This window comes from Octopus bimaculoides, chromosome 7 (genome assembly GCF_046866305.1).
Source record: "Octopus bimaculoides isolate indiv1 chromosome 7, ASM4686630v1, whole genome shotgun sequence".
NCBI classification, from domain to species: domain Eukaryota; kingdom Metazoa; phylum Mollusca; class Cephalopoda; order Octopoda; family Octopodidae; genus Octopus; species Octopus bimaculoides.
In genome coordinates, this window is record NC_142934.1 from 25388598 (window position 1) to 25409320 (window position 20723).

The following is a 20723-nucleotide window of genomic DNA, read 5'->3' on the forward strand; positions in this document are numbered from 1 at the left end:
GAACTACCAAAAGGCTTTCGACAGTGTTCCCCACACGTGGATTCTGGAAACACTAGCCATAAACAAGGTGGCACCAATTATCATAAAATACATAGAGCACTCAATGAACAAATGGCATACAGTGCTACAGCTCCAAACAAAAGAGGGACTTGTGAAAACGAAAGCCATCCCCATTAGAAGAGGAATATTCCAGGGAGACACGCTCTCTCCACTCCTGTTCTGCCTGGCACTCACACCTTTAACAGAATTGCTAAATAGAACTGGATGCGGTTACAAATGCTACGGAAAAACAGTCAGCCACCTTCTATATATGGATGACCTAAAATTATATGCAAAAAACGACAGAGAGCTAGAAGCACTACTACAGACAGTACACGGCTTTACCAAGGAAATAGATATGAAATTCGGATTAGAAAAATGTGCCAAAGCGACCCTGAAAAGAGGAAAATTAGTTAAAAGTAGCAATATAACACTAGATAAAGCCAATGAAATAAGAGAACTAGACGAAAGCCAACCATATAAGTATTTAGGAGTCAATGAACTAGATAGGATACAACATACACAAATGAAAGAAAAAATAAAGAAAGAGTACTATAGACGAGTTAGATCAATACTAAAAACAGAGCTCAATGCTAAAAACAAGATAATGGGTATCAACACTTTAGCTGTCCCAGTTATAAGCTACAGCTACAACATCCTTAACTGGACACTAAACGAACTATGTAAAATAGACAGGAAAACAAGAAAAATAATGACAGGATATAGGATGCACAACCCAAAATATGACATAGAAAGGCTATATATACAACGCACAGAAGGTGGCAGGGGTCTTATACAGCTAGAAAACTATTATAAAATAACCACCATAGGACTGAAAAAATACCTACTCCAGAAGCAAGGGAAACTAATACAAATAGCCACAAAACACGAGTAAAACAAAAAACTGTTTTCAGTATTTAAGGAAGCTGACAAATACAAACAAGAAATCAATCTACCTAACAAATACGAAGAAGAAGAAGAAGAAGAAGAAGAAGAAGAAGAAGAAGAAGAAGAAGAAGAAGAAGAAGAAGAAGAAGAAGAAGAAGAAGAAGAAGAAACAACAAAAGCTATAAAACAAATGAAATCCAAACAAAAACTAGAACAGCAACGGACCATGATAAAACGATGGCAAGAAAAGCCCCTACATGGTAAATACTGGGCTAAACTAAATGCGAAAGAAATAGACAGAGAAAGATCCCAGCAATGGCTGAGAAGCTCAGGACTCAAAGCAGAGACTGAAGGATTTTTAATTGCTGCACAAGACCAAAGCCTCCACACCAGAAATTACCAAAAACACATAATGAAAAGAAATATAACAAGTAACTGTAGATTATGTGGAGATGGACAAGAAACAATAAATCATATTATCTCTGGCTGCCCAGTCCTGGCTAAGAAGGAATATATTCACAGACACGACAGAGCTGGGACCTATATACACTGGAAGCTATGCCAACACTATGGAATAACAACAGAAAAAAGATGGTATAAACACACGCCAGAAAAGGTCACAGAAAACGAGAAAGCAACCATACTCTGGGATATGCCAATACACACAGATAGAGAAATTAAGGCAAATAGACCAGATATAGTTATCAAAGATCATGAAAAAAAAAATGCTTTCTAATTGATGTATCAATACCAGCAGATGACAACGTTTCTCTAAAAGAAATGGAAAAACTTTCAAAATACAAAGACCTGGAAATAGAGATAACTCGAATGTGGAATCTAAAAACAGAAACAATTCCTATCATAGTAGGTGCCTTAGGTATAATAAAACAATATTCAGACAAATACATAACAAAAACACCAGGACTTACAAATATATATAACATACAGAAAATTGCACTACTGGTTACTGCACACATCCTACGCAAAACACTTTCAATACAGTAAACATAAGAGCACCACAGCAAACCACAGTACATACCCAAGGCGCACAGAGCTGCGCTCGGTAATGAAGTGAAAGCACGTTATAAAATTAAAACTACTGAACAATAATAATAATAATAATAATAATAATAATAATAATAATAATAATAAGAAGAAGAAGAAGAAGAAGAAGAAGAAGAATGATGATGATGATGATGATGATGATGATGATGATGATGAGGATAAGAGGAAGACGAAGAAATGCTTTCAGGAAAACCTTGATACGTTTGGAATCTGTCCTAACATTACGACTTTGTGAAAGATAGCACTTTGGGGAAGAGTAAATATCCTGCGGAAACTACTATCTATCTGATGTTACAAAACGTGATTGGCAGGTTATTAAACGATCCAATGTTAACAAGATTATCACTGTGCAAATGAAGGAATAATAGTAATGTAAACAACATTTTTGGATCTTATGTTTGATACATGTGACTCACGCTGTAGAGCAAAAAGTAAAAGGGAGAGAGAGAGAGAGAGAGAGAGAGAGAGAGAGAGAGAGAGAGAGAGAGAGAGAGAGAGAGAGAGAGAGAGAGAGAGAGAGAAGCAGATTATAAAATAAAGAATACCTTGTATAAGATAATAAGACAACTGAAAACCTCTGCCTGTGAAATAGCCATCAGTGTGAAAATGAATAAACAAATAGGGGCTATGTGTATAGAACTTCCGCCTTGTTCCTCCACACCATCGACTGAAAATTGGGGAATTCCGTGACGGGCCTTTAAAGAAAAGAAAATAACAACGTATATTATTTTTATATTAAACTGAGTATGAAAAATCTTTGACGAAATATTCCATTTCTACTTTATCCGTGGCTTCAAACAATGCGTTGTGGCCTTGCAGGTGACAGGACCATCTGCAAATTATTGTTTGCTGTTTCTCCTCAATTTTCGCAGTACTTTACTGTTGTAAAATTTTCTAGTGTGTAGTGTCTCTCACTTCTGATTTTTTGTAAATGCTTAAATTTCTGTGAAATGAATAGAGTTTACAAAACAGTAGAAATAGTGATTAGGTCATAGAAACTCATAAAAAATACAACTTTTAAGGTATAATCGACTACAATAAATATATATGAATATATTAGGTTGTCAAGAAAGTTCTTGCGGAATTTTTAATTTTGGTTTTAAATGATATATTTTCAATTACTTTGACTTTATATATCATTTCAATTGTATATTTTCAATTACTTTGACTTTTTATATCATTTCAATTATATATTTTCAACTACTTTGACTTTATATATCATTTCAAAGTCCGTTTTTCGCTCTATCTAATCGTGTTACTCTATTTCTTTTTGAATAATTAGGCCATTTTTTCCGGAACATTGAATACAGCATGGACAAAAAGCAAATTCGCACAATTTTCTTATTCCAGTTCAAGCTAGGTCAAAAAGCTGCTGAAACAGCTCACGACATCAACGATACATTTGGCCCGGGAACCACTAATGAACGTACAGCACATTGGTGGTTCAAGAAATTTCGTAGCAGTGACGAGAGTCTTCAAGATGATAAGCGTAGTGGTCGGCCATCGGATGTTGACAATGATCAACTAAGAGCCTTAGTCGAAGCCAATCCACGCACAATTGTTCGAGAGCTTGCTTCTGAATTAGACGTAACGTATACGACAATTTCCAACCACTTGAAAGAAATTGGAAAAACTAAAATACTTGAGAAATGGGTGCCGCACGAATTGGACGACACCCAAAACAAATGCCGTTTTGAAGTGTTGTCTTCCCTTCTTTTACGCAATAAGAGCGACCCGTTTCTCGACCGAAATGTGACTTGCAATGAAAAGTGGGTTCTTTACGACAACCGGTGACGCTCAACTCAGTGGTTGGACGCCGACGAAGCTCCACGACACTTCCTGAAGCCAAAGTTGCACCAAAAGGTCTTGGTGACTGTTTGGTGGTCTGCGGCCGGTCTCATCCACCACAACTTTTTGGATCCAGGCAAAACCATTACGACGGAGAAATAGTCAGCAAATGGATGAAATGTATAAGAAACATCGACAACAGCCAGCATTGGTCAATAGAAAAGGGGCCAATTCTTCTCCATGACAATGCTCGGCTGCACATTAAACAACTGACCCTGCAGAAGTTGAACGAATTGGGCTAAGAAACTGTGCCTCTTCCGCCATACTCACCAGACCTCTTGCCTACCGACTACCACTTTTTCAAGCATCTCGACAACTTCGTGCGTGAGAAATGCTTCACACACACACACATACATATACACACGCACTCACACACACACGCACTCACACACACACGCGCACACACACACACACACACACACACACACACACACACAAATACACACACACATTGTATATTGTACACCAAACCCAAGTAGTCTTTGTTTATTTGCATCACTGTTTCCATATCCGTTCACCTGGACTCCTCTTATAATCACTCTTTAACCCGCGAACTCGGTGCTTGGTAAAGGTTTCGGTGTTTAAGTTCAAATCATTCATTCGAGCGCTAGTGTTTTGTATATCGAGAACCTCTAGATTTCACTTCTTGACTTTATCTCTCTCTCTCTTTCTCTCTGTATATATATATATATACACACACACACACACACACACACACACACACACACACACACACACACACATATATATATATATATATATATATATATATATGCACACATCAACCCCTACCCATATATTCCCATACCGATGGGCTTTTAAAAACTCAGATAAAGAAGTCGTTTAGACTTTTTAATATAATGGTCTGGTTTGTCAAAGACACTGTGCCTAAAGCCTTCAAAGATTCTCTGAAATTTGTGAGAGCAATATTGCAAGTTGGTAGCTCTAAGTTAAGCATGGACAAAAATTGAATTCCAGAGAGCTGATGTACCAAGCAAAGGGGTGAGTACATTTGAGTGGTCCAACTTGAATTCTGCGAAGAATTTAAAGGAATCTCATGGATATATCTATATGCGTATATATTTCGAGGGGGAGAAAAACAAAGCAAAAAAAAAAAAAAAAAAAAAAAAAAAATATATATATATATATATATATATATATATATATATAGAGAGAGAGAGAGAGAGAGAGGATGATAAATGCAGAGTGTGCAGAAATATAAAAACCAAAGAAACTGACCCAGATATATTTCTACATAATCCTTCATGCAGCTTTGTGAATATTCAATGTCTGAATCAACGACATCCAGATATATTGGTCGGTTAACGGTAGTTGATGTGATTAACCAGGAACAAGAGAGGTTGCTGAAAAATAAAAGTGTATGTACAAGTATATATATATATATATATATATATATATATATATATATATATATATATATATATATATATATATATATATATATATATATATATATATACAAGTATATATAAATGGCTGATAGTTAGCAAGGTGAGACACACATAAGAAAGAAGGAAACAAAGGACCACTGATGAGGTCACAGAAGTGTGACGAAAGAACTCTGGCCGAAATAAGATTAAGATTAATGTAATATAAATTTGAAGCAAATTAACACCAAATATACAGTGCGTGTGTTTTTATTGGCTAAACTGGCAATATGACCATCCCCAAGTACAACAATATATATATATGGTTTTAATAGAATAGATGGAATGTGTATTAGACTTTATTGAGTATTATGTATTTATATATTTACGTATGTATGCAACACAGGGCAAATTTTAGACATTTCTCTACAGACTGAAAAATATGATGAACAACCTTAATCGCTTTTCGAACCTTATTGGGTCCTCATCCGTAACATAATCTTACGCTGGTGCACTAATGAATAGGAGACTGGTGGGGTGCCACGAACGGTACGGGTGCCACGAAAATGTGGAACGCGTCAGACAAAGTTTGATACGAAGTCCGAATCGCTCTGTTCGGAGGCATTGGTAAGGTATATTTTGTATGAAGACTTGCATTTCCACTCGGTTTACACAACCAGAGCACCAATGGACGTTCTTCACCCTTTCTTCGGTGACAGCCTCAGTTCCAGCCTTGCTGACATTCCTTGGTCCCATCGGACCCTGGATTTGTCCATGTGTGATTATTTCTCGTGGGGAAACCTCAAGGCACATGTGTATGCGCATAATCCCCGTACATTGGACGATTTGAAGGAAGCTATTCGCGTGGAAGTCACTCAAATCAACAGAGCAATGCTGGAGAGAGAGAAAGCCACCTTCCAAGAACGCCTTCGGAAATGCATCAATGAAAACAAACACCACATGATGTATGTTGTTTTTCACACTTGATTTTGACAAATGCTAATTCAAGACGAATACATTGATATCAATCAAATTTGTTTACAGCTAAAATTAATTATTTTGTGAATTTCTCCAAAACGTCCGTCCTCTCTACCCAACCCTGTATATAGTAAACGATAAATCGGAAAATACTAAAGGAACAAAGTTTCGTAAATAAGGCATTAGCTTAACATTTCAATTGAAAGAAAAAGTATCACGTTTCGGCCGTTCGTCTGCCTCAGAATAAAGAGAGGCGTATTGAGAGAATGAGGAAGACAAATAGCCAGTAAGAAAATGAAAAATCGGATTTATGATGGACGGGCGTAAAGCCAGATGTGGTAAACGTAGTATAAACAGAAAATGACGATGGACATAGACTTTATTATTGCAGAGAGGAGTGGATGGTATGGAGAAAGAAGCTACAGAAGAGGCAGTATAGGGTTGGCGGTGTCAGCTTTAAGAGCTTGTAACTGTCATGCAGAGATGACACATGGGTAAGAAGGAAATGATGTGACTCACAGCTATCAACCAAAACAGGAGTGGCGAAATGAGGAAGGTGTGTGTGTGTGTGCGTGTGTGTGTGTGCTGTATGTGTTTATATATGTGAATATATATACGTGTGTGTGTGTATATGTATGTATATATATATATTCACACATACGTACATACATACATACATACATACATACATACATACATACATACGTATGAATTTATATTTATTATTTTAAAGATATTTTAACAAAATACAGCCAAACATTTACTGCTGGGGAGACTGGACTCTAAAAGTGGTGTCAAATGCATTTTTTTACGAGGATTATTCACACACACACACACATACACACACACAAACACTCACACACATACACACACACAAACACTCACACTCACACACATAATTTCATCTATATTATCATTTATGCATTACTTGTGTGAATCTGTCTCTGTGTATGTATGTATGTATGTATGTATGTATGTATGTATAGATGTATGTGATAAAATTATTCATGAATACCTGCTATAAAAATGGGGATAATCTGGTGAGATTAAATAATTCTTTTTATTGCGAATCGCTTTTAGAACTGTCAAACCAGAACATTCTGAACCTGAAAATATAAATGTTATGATAATTAGTGGTAATACGAAGTGAAGGAAACATTATAAGTTTTGGTATCTTTAAAAAGTCATAAAACACTGTATTCATAATAACATATACAAACTATATATATATATAAAACTTACTTGGAAAAGGATGCGTGGCGTTCGACCATATAATAATATAAATAATATATAAATATATGCATATATCCATACATATATGTACATACCTACATCTATTTGTAAACATACATGCATATATGGGTACAGAACATTACAAAACCGTTAAACACAATGAGAAACGAAAACATAAAAACGAAAGAGAAAACGAACTCTTTTCGAACAATTATTATGAACGGTATGTAGACGTGCTATGAGAGAAGAGACAGAAAAAGCACAGCACGTCTACATAGCGTTCATGATAATTTTTCTATCGTCTTGGCTCAACAGCCCTCACCGTTTGCTTTTACTGTTTTGTTCTCACTGTCCTGTTCTTGTTAACACTTTCACCCTCTGCAAAAAATTCCAAATTTTATTTAATTTGCTTTGCGGGAAGGACTGTTCCAACGAAGTCGCGTATTATTCTTGCCTCCGAAACGCGGAGTAGATGGAACAGGGACAACTGACGAAGGGGTATACTCTTTATGTTGCATGTCTCGTTTCTCTGTTTTTTTCGTTGTTCGAAAAAAGTTCGTTTTCTGAAAAGCGTCCTCAAACAAACCGAAAAAGAGGTACAAAAACAACATCAAGAACAGTCTCAAAGAGCTGGCGTTTGATATAAACAACTGGGGGGTTTGGGGTGGAGATAGATTCAAATAGAATGAGTGGAAAAAGCGTATAAGAGACACTTTTAAAACTTTCAAAAAATGCCGTCTAGAACATAAGCAACTCAAACGTCAGAAAGGTGAGGTTCACATTAATAACTGGACTTGTAAATTCTGTCAGCATGTACCCCTCTCAAAGTTTAGTTACGTTAACCACCTGAAGTCGCATGAAAAAACAATCATCCATCATATTATTTTCTAAAGATGTGGTTAGACAACCTGTGTGAAATGCAGTAAAGTCTGTAGAACTAGCCCCGAATTCGAGAAGCACATCGAGCATAGTTTGCTATCCTACAAATCGATCCCATGAATGCTGTGGAAAAGCACAACTTGCATCTGCCATTTATACCATAAACCGTGCAGGCCTGCAACTATTTAAAAAGTCATTTACAAGGCCGTGGACAAGGAAGGAATGACAATAGAGAAACAAGAAGAGACAGTGATCACTTGTAAACATGCTGCTACCATCATCTATGCATGCATGCCTGTATATATGCATGCGTGTGTTAGTTTTAGTTTTGCTTCATTTTGAAAATTAAAAGCTTTCTTCACGGCAGGGGTCAGCGAACTGAGTTAAATTACCCGAAGTGGGGTAAAAATGACATTTTAGTGGGTTATGAGGACTCATTAGACAGTAAAATTATATATTAGAAAAAAACGTGTTCCTTGTTACAACAGAAATTTTTCTTCTGGCATGAGGAGGCAGTCAAAAAGTTGCTGCCTTTTGTAACAACATATCTTTGCTAACAAGAAATAAATTTCCACTCTAATGAACATAAAAACAGAGTAATAGATTGAACTCCGAAGACTGTCCAAATTGCTCTGGCATCAGAATGCCACAATTTTGATGCGATTGTAACATCATTTCTCCAAAACCTGAAGTGAAAAAGTTTCTAGAAAAATTCTTTTGTTTCATCATGAGGATATCAATTTCTTTTATCGCATTTGTTTTATACTTTTTATATTTATAATTGTATTTTCCCTATAAATAGATTCAATAAACCTTTTGAATTCAAAGAATCTATGATTTTCTTCCTTTCAAATCAAGGGGGTAACATCGGCGTAAATAAATATATTTTGGGGCAATTGGTTAAACATGTTCCCTTTCCTCTGCTTTACGGAAATACAATACACAAATAGACAGAGAAACGAATACAATATTGTATTAAAATCTACAAATGTATTAAATATTTTCTTCTTTCATAAGACAACTATTCTTCTTACTCACCTACTTTTGCAGATAAATACTGTGCCTTAAAACCCACATTATCCCCTTTATCGTCAGCATAGAAGGAAACATATATTTTTCTTCCTGAACTTTTCACTTCAGGGAAGTCTTGACCGCAATATATTCCAATAAGGGAACTATTCTCATTATGACCTGCAATATATAAAAACTGTGTTGTGTTTATTACAAACATGTAGAAAGAAAGTTAGAATATAAATATCATATTATACAACACCCAGTTATGAAATTCCATTAATTCCTTTGATCTTATAATCATCTTATAATCATCATCATCATCATCATCATCATCATCATTATCATCTTCATCATCATCATCATTGCTGCGTCTGTTTCTATATATCGTTAGGTCTTAGGTCTCAATGCACTATCCTTCGTTATTCGGCACTCAAAGCTACGAAGAAAACCAGTCAGTTTTGCTGTTGTATATGCCATTGTATTGTTGGGAGTGAATGTAAGACTTTTTAGCATGGTAGCTTTGTAGATATGACATAAATAGGAGCCAAGGGAGGAGTTGTAAGAAATTTGAATGATTAGCTGAAGATATTAAATATTCATTTATTTGTTTCTGTCATATGACTGCGACCATGCTGGAGCATCGCCTTTTATCGATATGAATTTTAAGATTCTACAGAAACCCTTTTTCCTTGCACAGCAAAGACTATAAGAAAGTTGCTTGATACCTAAGGTTAATAATAATAATAATAATAATAATAATAACATTTTCTACTCTAGGCACAACGCCTGAAATTTTGCGGGAAGAGGACAGTCGATTAGATTGACCCCAATATGCAACTGATACTTAATTTATCGACCCCAAAAGGATGAAAGGAAAAGTCGACCTAGGCGGAATTTGAACTCAGAACGTAAAGAATTTGAACTCAAATGTAAAGCATTTCGTTCGGCATGCTAACGATTCTGCCAGCTCGCCCGCCTTAGTAATGATAATGATTAATAATAATAATAATAATAATAAGAAGAAGAAGAAGAACAGTGGGAGATTTTTTATGATTGCCGCAGTGATTTAATGTGTGACTAGATACCCTCTGTTACGTTTGTGTTCATCTATAAAAGTTTGTGATTATGTTACAGAAAATAAATATCGCTAACCATCATATATATGAATGGAATCTGCTGTACAGTTTGGTGTTTCCTCAATGTCAAAATCAAGGAACTTTATATGTACCACTTCTCGTGGATCGTCGGCACTAATCAACCAATGCCTGTCTGTATCACTATAAAAAAACAAGGAAAGAGAAAAAGAGAGACACAGATAATGCATGGTGTGAGATAAATTAACAAAAAGTCGACAATAATGTAATACTTAATATTGGTTTCAAATTTTCGCACAAGATCAACAAGTTCGAGGGAGAGGATAAGTCGATTTCATTTACCCCAATCTGCAACTGGTAGCTATTTTATTGACTCCGAAATAACGAAAGGTACAGTCGACCTCGGTGGAATTTGTACTCAGAACGTAGAGACGGACGAAATGCCGTTAAGCATTTTGCCCGGCGTGCTAGCGGTTCTGCCAACTCATCGATTTAATGTAATACTCAATATTAAATAAGAAAGTGGTGAATTGAACAAAATGCTGTGAAGTAGTGACTGTTGTAATTGTTATTTAGTTCAAAGTCAATCCGAATTTAAAGAGACCTATGATGTCTATGATAAAAGCAAGCCGACTGTGGCCACCCGTCTTATTGTATACTTGTATACCAGCAGCGGTCTGGAAGTATCGCCAGAGCGTGGAGTAAAATACATTGCAGTATTTTCTCCACCTCTCTGCGCTCTAAGTTCAAATACATTCGAGATCAGCCTCGCCTTTCATCCCTCTCGAGATCGACAAAATGAAATACCTGTCCAGGATGGTGGATAGCGACATTTTGAGAGCGTAAAACGAGATACCTTGTAGTATTTTACCAGCACTTCGCTTTCTGAATTCATGAGTGGTGGACTTGATTCATCGCCTTAGTTTAATACCACCGTCCGGTTCTTGGCTACTTTTTGCAAAGTTCACTATCTTTTAAGTATTCGGGGCGACATCTGGTTTCATAATAACTTACTCTCACTAGTTTCGAGAGCCCTAAATAAATAATAGGGCTGTCTATCAGTCTAAACGACAAAAAAATATCCTTTAAGGCGGTTAAGTGAGATTCGTCTGATATCTTGAGCATGTCTATCTTCTACGTAAAGGCCTCATTGACTCCAAATACCTTGCAGCATTTAACGATAAAGGCTCTTTACGTTCTGAGTTTGAATACCACTGATCTCAACTGGGTCTGTGTTTTTTCTTTCATACTGGAGTGGATATAATCGACAGTTCTTTCCTAAAAAATGCTGTAGCCTTATACCTACAACATTATGAGTGTAGAAGGAAAAACATTCAATTAGCGACCAGTATTATATTTAAATTTTTCCCTTTAGTTAAAGTCCATAGATTTGTTGGAGAAGGATATGGTTGATTGATACTATGTTGTTTCTGGCAGAATATGTACTTCGATACTGCTCCATTAAAAACAGCTGAGTGACAGAAACAATCCTGCTAGATATACTTCTCCATATCGCACATCTGACCAACTTACACTGTTCTAGTACCCAAGAGGTACATTCATGACCGTGCTTCAACAAAAAATATAGCTTATGATATTTGTGAATTTGTGAAATCACCCATTCTTATAAACTGATCAGCTTTTATCCAGTAACGCTATCTTCGCAAGCCTGTAAACCATCCACGAATAATGCCTTCGTACATTTCCCAGCCAACAAGCACTCATGCATGCCAAACTGCTGCTGATCCTTTTGATTCCCTTCTGAAACGGACTCTACCAATTTGTCAGGATCTTTCTTTCCACCACTTTTCAACCACGAGGATTCTGTATACAGTATTCCCATTGGCCCTGGCAACGTCACTCCCAAAGCATTCTAAGAGCTCTAGAGTTCCCCTCTATTTTCACCAAGCTTTTCGACCCCACTCTCTCTTTTTCTATCCCCCTGTGTTAGGGTACAATCTCATTTTTGTAAAAGTGCTATGGTTCATTCTCAAGGAATTTAAACTTTCTGATCCACTGATCCATCCACTATAGCCCAATCAAACTTACAATAAAAATCCTCAAGGTGATGGAAACAATTATGCAGACTTTTCCTTCATCTTCAATCTCTCTCTTGTTATTGCCTAGAGCTGCTTTCATAAAACCAGACTTAATAGGCATCTACTCTCGTATGATACTCACTAGTGGGCTCTCGCCCACGAAAAGAATCTGGTAACAGATGTTGCCTCGACATCAGCAGGGAAATCCACCACCGTGTCCTGTATGTATGTGTGTGTATGTGTGTACAATATATATGTGTATGTATGTATGTATGTATGTATGTAAGTATGTTTGTATGAATGAAAGTGCGTGTGAGAGAGAAAGAGAGAGAGAGAGAGAGAGAAAGAGAGAGACTACTTTTAATTTTATGTGGCAACTAAACAATAACGACGCCGGTTTAGAGCGCTCACGACAGTAATGTGAGAGTGGGTGCGTAACTTAGTACAGATCAAATGCTTTTAGTAGCTTCATTCGAAAAGCACCAGTTTAAATCATTCGGCCATAAATATTGGTCAAAGATATTCAAACAAATGCGTACACACATACATGTCACACATGCATGTACCGCGCATGTGAGGGTGCGCGCGTCTATGTATATACGTAACGCACAACGGGTTTCTATATATTTCCAGTTTATTTAATAATTTATTTATTGATTGATTTATTTATTTCCACTGACAAGACACTAGTCAGATGCGTGGTTATGACTGAAAACACCATACATACCCCTTAGTGGAATCGAACCCGAAATAATGAGTTTGCAAAGCGAACTGCTTAATTACAAAGCCATGCCTGAACCCATTTATGGAATGTTTGACTGTGAGCTAATCCTGTGTTCTAGGTCTGTTTAAGTAGACTCTGAGCCTATGATATTCAACAACAATTACGGGATCAGCGTTCTAACAGAAAACCTACCCAGTTGTTAAAAATTAAACGTGGTTTTGTTAATACAGAAATAGAGCCCACAAAACATCGTCATTGGAATCGCTTGACATGCAAAAATTAAGCGTCGTTTCCTTTCAAATCCCATTATATTGTCATAAGAAAAACAAACATACGAGGAATTTATTAAATTAATCCTTGATGCATACAAACGGATAGAATGGGCATTATTTGAAAGACTTTCAGCTTAGGTTTGCTCAATCAGGATTGATTTGGGTTCCAACAACAACAATGACCATTTATATTTATATAAGCGATGAGACTGTAAATACTAGTATCAAATTTAATACTGGTTTGAAATAAATACTGGTTTCAAAGGCCAGCAATTTTAGTGGAGGGTGAGTCGATGTAATCGACTCCAGTGTTCAAATGGTTTTTATTTTATCGACCCCGAAAGGATGAAAGGCGATGTCGAACTCGGCGGAATTTGAACTCAGAACGTAAAAACGGACGAAATGTTGCAAAGGATTTTGCTCGGCATGCTAACGATTCTGTCGGCTCACCGTTTTAAGGTTGTAAAATGTTGAGAACACATCAGAAAATATAAACTGGTATCACATAAACATCTGTTAAAATTGTTTGGGATGAAATTGTTAATAAACCAACCTGCCATAATATGGTTTGGGGTAGTATGGTGAAGTGAATTCTTGCCATTGGTATGGGTGTGCTGTCAATGAGATATGCTTCATTTTAGGGTCTGGATCTGACAAAAAATAACAAAGTCAATTTTGTAATTACTTAATACAACACACAATAAATTAATTACTCATGTTTTCGTTTTTTTATGTTATTTATATTCCATGAAGTCTTTTGCCCTCATATGCATATGTATATACGTATATATGTAAGTATGTACATATACGTATGTATATATGCATATATTTATTATTTATATTATATACATATGTATGTGTGTGTGTGTAAAGAAGAAAGAAAATTCAGAAAATGGAGATGTAGCATTAATATAAATTACTAACTGCAAAAGTCCAATGTTCAATTTTTGCAGTTAATAAACTATATTAATGCTACATCTCCATTTTCTGAATTTTTTTTTGAATACTTATTCACCATGATTTATATTCAGACCTATTATTTTATGAATATCACTATTCACAAAAAATACCAGTAATACATTGGGTATTTTTATCCCTTTATGAGGCTATTTCAACCTCTAATTAAATATATACACGTGAACATGAGCACCAAAGTCTTCGATAAAAGAATGAGATTACAAATTACAAATCCATTTTCCTTATAATTCTGAATTCAAATATTGTTCGTCTGAAGGGCGAAAGGATAGTACCTATAACCACCTCAACTTTGTTTTGCTTTTTTGGAGACTGTAGGTCATACATATTTTAATGTGGTTAATGCGAATGATCGCCAAATAGATTTGCAGGTTAGGGTCGGGAATCAGGGCAACAAAATAAGTTCAAAGAGTTTGGCGTTCGTAATAATCACAAGTATAGGTTTCATTGAGTGTCATTAAAGAGAGCGTAGGCTGTCAATAATAGTCACCGAGACATCTTGAATTAGTCGGGGGGAATCAAGCATTGTAAAAGTGCGTTTTGTAATGGGATTAACAACAATTTGGGACTAAAGTATTTATTATCAAGGCTCAGGAAGTTGTCTTAATTATATGAACAATATAAGGTTGTCATGATAACTGAGATCGTCATCATCGTCGTCACCGTCGTTGTCGTCTATGTAATCAAACATGTTCCATTTTGATCCCAATAATTGCTAGCAAATTACATTTTGTTAATTGTGAGAGAAATAGATAATTCCTAATTGTGTCTTCCTTTTTACCACACCAAGAATGTGGTCTAATTTTCTAACCTTCCATAAATACATACTAATTAGATGTTTGATGTGCCAATGGATGCATATGACGGATTAGAATTATGAATACTTATACGGGGCATATATTTTGGATTGTTTACATTCAGAATTCTCATATTCGAGAGCTAGAAGATCCAGCAATAAAAGCTTTATTCTTACCCGCAATATAAATTTGCATGAGATCAGTAGCCTTAAGAAGGAAACGATATTATTGCACTCTTCCAGTGCATGGGCTTGAGGATCGAAACTGAGACGAAACTAAGTAGTGTCAACTTTTTTGATATTCTACATCAACAGCAAGGGACACAGCAGGCGTTGTGACTGCGTCCGCACGCCAGAGTTCATCCAACAACTGATTAACGGAGCCTTGGGCTTAATTCAGACGGCTGAAGATTATAGTCAAATCTTGCCTAGAGAGGGTTGATACTGGAAGGTCAAATGTGTGACAGCAGGATTCGACTCCTTGCCATACTTCCTGAAAGAGTCAGAAGCGGTTGTCGGAGAATGTTTAAAGTTTCAACAATCCCAATTTCTGATTCCTAATTCTCCCGAGTGAGCACGGTTGAGAAAGACACCGCTCTGCTTGCAACTGCTCTGCCTGCAACACCAAGGCCGAGCTGGTGGCCAAGATCAAGGAAGTGTTCGAAGATCTTCCCAGAGATACAGAGGAACGTATGCGACAGGTTCTGGAGCTGACTTGACGCTGTGGTGCAAGTTCGGTAGGGGAGCTAATTTGAGTAAAGTGTTAACACCCAGTCATAAGCTAGTTGACAATTTTTTGATTTTTCGAAATACTTTCATTTTTAATGAGATATTGTTTTCCTTTTCTTTTATATATGTGATGTATTTGCCAAAATGTTTGCAAAGCATTCGTGTCAATAGAACATGATCACCGCTTTATTTTAGTGAACCCTCATTTGTCGTCCGCGACGAGAGAATCCGTCATACACACACACACACACACACACACACACACACACACACACACACACACACACACACACACACACACATATATATATATATATAATTTTTAAAAAACAGTGAAAAAAGACAAGAAAAAACAACTCATGGACGTAGTACATGCAAAGTATTAATGAGATGCTCAGAGAAAGAAAAAAGGACTGGTTTTTTTTTTTTACATTTCAAGCCTAGCTTCTTCTAGGAAAGTCCAAAACAAAAGGAAGGGCGAAAAATCGCCAACAGTCCACGTGTAGTTACATCTTTGAATATATATATATATATATATATATATATATATATATATATATATATATATATATATATATATATATATATATATATATATATATATATATATATATATATACGCGTGTGTGTCTTTGCATACGAACATATATATATATATATACATATATACATATGTGCATATATACTTATGCATACACACACACACACACACACACACACACACACACACACACACAAACACACACACATATAAATATATATATATATAATATATATATCATAAATATAAGGGATTAGCAATTGAGTTGCTTCTCCATATATATATATATATATATATATATATATATATATATATATATATATATATATATATATATATATATATATATATATATATATAAGGCCAACCTCTTCCGAGAAGCAGGTCATATGTGACATGACTCCTCATCAGGTGGGTTGCATGATCAGAAATTTCAAGGTCAGTTTTCGTTAAGCATGCCAATCGGAAAGCTCCGTGGGCCTCAGTTTGCTCACGACTGCTTTACATCCTTGTATCTATTTCATCTAGCCACAGGTTTTCACTGGTTTTGCATACCGTAAACACACATAAATCCACGAAAACGCCATATTGAAAAAGGAAAAAGAAATTATTGTTACCTCGTTTCACAACCCTATAACGAAACTCGAATCCTTTACCAGTGTTTTCGTGATTGGAGTGAAAGTATATGAATGCATAACGGCCGACTATGTTTCGTATTCGAACACTTTGACCACAGCGGTGATCAACCAGTTCTCCGTTTTCTCGATTTAAACCTAAAGAAATAAAAAGGAGAAAATACAGGATTAGGGAATATGGCTGACTTGGGGATGAAAAGCTACAATAATACACAACGACTACCCAGTTTCGTAGGTAGACCATGAGTCGACCATGGATCATGCTTAGAAGATACGCCGAAAGCGGCTTGAATATTATGCTTACATATATATGTGAAAAAAGACGAAACCTGTAAGATCGACTACGAGAATCGAACCTGGTGTCAGCTTTAAGCCCCTCTCTCCATCTCTCTCCTATGTCTGTCTGTCTGTCTGTCTGTCTCTTAATATATATATATATATATATATATATATATATATATATATATATATATATATATATATATATATATATTGTTGTATTTGGGGATGGTCATGTTGCCAGTTTAGCCAATAAAAACTCACGCACTATATATATTTGGTGTTAAGGTTAGGGCATATATGTGTGTGTGTATACATATACATATGTATGTATGTATGTATGTATGTATGTATGTATGTATGTATACATATATGCGTGTGTGTGAGTGTGAATAGGTATATGCATACACACATGAACACATACACGTACACACATACACATGACGGGCTTTCGTAGAGTGTCCGGTCAACTAAATTCCACTCAGACAGTAGGTGAAGATACGTTTCCATTTTGTTGCCATGCTGCAGTATTGAACCAAGGTTGCTGAGGAGCGATCTTCGTAAGAACACGATTGTACCCACACATATTAGCATTTAATATATTAATTGTAGGAAATCCTCGAACTCACCGTTATACACTTGCACATAGTCTTCACTGCATCCATCAGACAAGGCAATATCTATTCGAGTCCATTCAATTTCGATTGCTAAATCTTCGCCTCCAGAAAAGATCTGCCAACTGCATGTCTGATTGCTAAAGATTGAACAAAAAACGAATGAGTATCATATTTCTAAGAGGATGAAATACATACATATATATATACATACATACATACATACATATATATATATATATATATATATATATATATATATATATATATATATATATATATGGGAGAATGTACGAAAAACAACAACAGACGAGGACAGGTGGTGTAAACAACAAAAGGATGTATTAGTTTGACGCTCGGGAATACAGAAAGTCTTTAACGTTTCGAGCTACGCTCTTCAACAGAAAGAATACGGAGAAAAACACGGAGAAAAAAAATTGAATGGTGTTTGGTCAACGATCTATCATGGCTTCTGCGGACAGAAAGTTCAGAAAGTTCACGCAGGAGAGCTAAGAAAAAGGGGAAATAACAAAAGGGGGAAGAAAGAACGGTGACCCAAGAACGAGGAGCTATGTGTGTGTGTATGAGAGAGAGAGAGAGAGAAAATACTGGTGATCTTGACGTATGCATGTGTGAAAAAATGGGGAGGGGAGAAAGGAGTTGGTCAGTTGTAGTGTGCGTGGTATGATGTGAGGGCGTTGGGAGGTGGAGAAGGCATGGGTGCAGTGTGGGTTAGGCTGAGGGTGGGGGTAGAGGTAGGGGTATATGGGTAGGGGTGGGTGTAAGGAATTGGATGGGGTGGAGTGGGAAGGTAGAGTAGGAGTGTATTGGGGTGGGTTGGATGAGCTTATGAGGGAGGGTTGACGATGAAGAGGAGGGGTGGCGATGAAGGGGGAAGGGGAAGGTGGATATAAGAGAGGGGGAAGGTGGGTATGGGAGGAGGGAGAAAGAGAGGGAGAGAGTAAGAGAGAGAGAAAGAGAGTAAGAGAGAGAGAAAGAGAGAAGAGAGTGAGAGAGAGAGAGTAAGAGAGAAGAGAGTGAGAGAGAGTAAGAGCGTAAGAGAGAGGAGAGAAAGAGTTGGGGTGAAGAGAAGTAGGAGTGAAGAGAAGTAGGAGTCGGAGCAGGAGGGGAGAGGTGGGTGGGAGGAGAGGGAATATGGGTGGTAGGAGGGAGGGCGGGGGAGAGGCAGGGGAGGGGGGTTAGATGAAGAGGGGTGGGGAGTTGAGCCCATGTGGCGCAAAGGAGCGAAGATATATATATATATAAGAGGAATGACCACTAGGTGGATTCCTAATATGCTAAATGTAGACCCCATATGGTCTACTAATATGATCAAATATATACATACAAATATAAACACACACACACATGTACACATATACACACAGGTATAAACACGGGCATACACATACGCGTACACACATGCACACACACACACATACATACATACATACATACATGCATACATACAGACTTTGCTTCATTCTTCGACATGGAAAACAAGTTGTGCTACTGCACAAATGTCTCTGGATTGCTCACCTTCCTTGGTTTCCCACGCAATCCCTCAGACTGGCGTCTTCTCATAGACTCTTCCAAGCGAAGTCTGAAGGCTTTGCTCCTGCACAATGGGAATAAATACTCTAGCATTCTCATTGCCTACTCAAGCCATCTGAAGGAGTCGTATGACAATATGTAGCTCCTTTTGGAAGCTATCAAGTGCAACCAGTGGAGTCTCTGCAGGGACATAAAGGTCATTGGACTCCTTATGGGTATGCAAGCGGGCTTCACAAAGTACTGTTGCTTTCTCTGTCTCTAGAACAGTCAGACTGTCCAAGTACTACAAGCAGAACGATTGGGGATCTAGGAGCACTTTCACGTCTGGTGAACACAGTGTCCAAGAAAATCCTCTGGTGGAGTTGAACAAGATGCTTCTTTATCCTCTTTATATCAAGCTTGGTTTAATGAAGAATTTCGTGAAGGCTATGAGCAAAAATGGCGTTGCCTTCCAACACTTGAGCACTCTTTTCCCTGCTCGGAGTTCTGCTAAGCTCAAGGAGGGCATCTTCGTCGGACATCAGATCCGAGAAATGCTGAAGGATAAGGACTTTGAGGAGCTTCTTACCTTAAAGGAACTGAGAGCATAGGAAGTATTTAAGTCAGTCTGCCTTGGCCTCCTTCATAACACATGAGTACTAGATTATCAAAAGTGTATCGAGAAGTTATTACAGTCTTATGAGGGTATTGGATGCTGAATGTCACTCAAAATTCACTTCCTCCACTCCCACCCCAACTTCTCTCTGAAGCTCGGAGTAGTGAATGATGAGCATGGAGAAAGGTCCCATCACGATATTACTAAGATGGAGAGCAACTACCAAGGCAAATGGAACCCCAGCATGATGGGGGACTTTTGCTGGATGCTCTTGCGTGACATCCCGGAGGCAAACTACACAAGATCGATCAAAAAAGAAGAAAAAAGAACAAGAAAAAAAAAACAACTCATTTCTAACTGCCTGCTGTACAATGATTTGTGTATTGTATTATCCAAGTAATTTAGTTCCATAAATATTCTGTATTTATGCTGTATTATTTTTCCTTTTGTAATATGCCTTTGTAACAGATGATATAAACAAATTATATTTTGAATTTATATTCAGTATAATTAAACTGGGATATGTGAAAACAAAAATACTAGA

The 20723-nt window shown here is 36.8% G+C and overlaps 1 protein-coding gene across 4 annotated transcripts in view; it reads right to left on the minus strand.

Moving 5' to 3' along the window:
* Positions 1-20723, minus strand: part of LOC106882802 (cubilin) — a 110103-nt gene that overhangs the window by 55512 nt on the left and 33868 nt on the right. For 2 of the 4 annotated variants that reach the window (XM_089355030.1, XM_089355031.1), the window contains 8 exons: positions 18046-18170; positions 17120-17275; positions 14015-14111; positions 10485-10609; positions 9357-9509; positions 7222-7312; positions 5080-5204; positions 2538-2687 (listed from right to left, as the gene is read on the minus strand). In XM_089355030.1, coding sequence (XP_089211156.1) covers positions 2538-2687; positions 5080-5204; positions 7222-7312; positions 9357-9509; positions 10485-10609; positions 14015-14111; positions 17120-17275; positions 18046-18170 — 1022 coding nt within the window. Of the gene's footprint in view, positions 1-2537; positions 2688-5079; positions 5205-7221; positions 7313-9356; positions 9526-10484; positions 10610-14014; positions 14112-17119; positions 17276-18045; positions 18171-20723 lie in introns of all 4 variants that reach the window. The other 2 variants (XM_089355032.1, XM_089355033.1) reach the window with 1 other exon arrangement.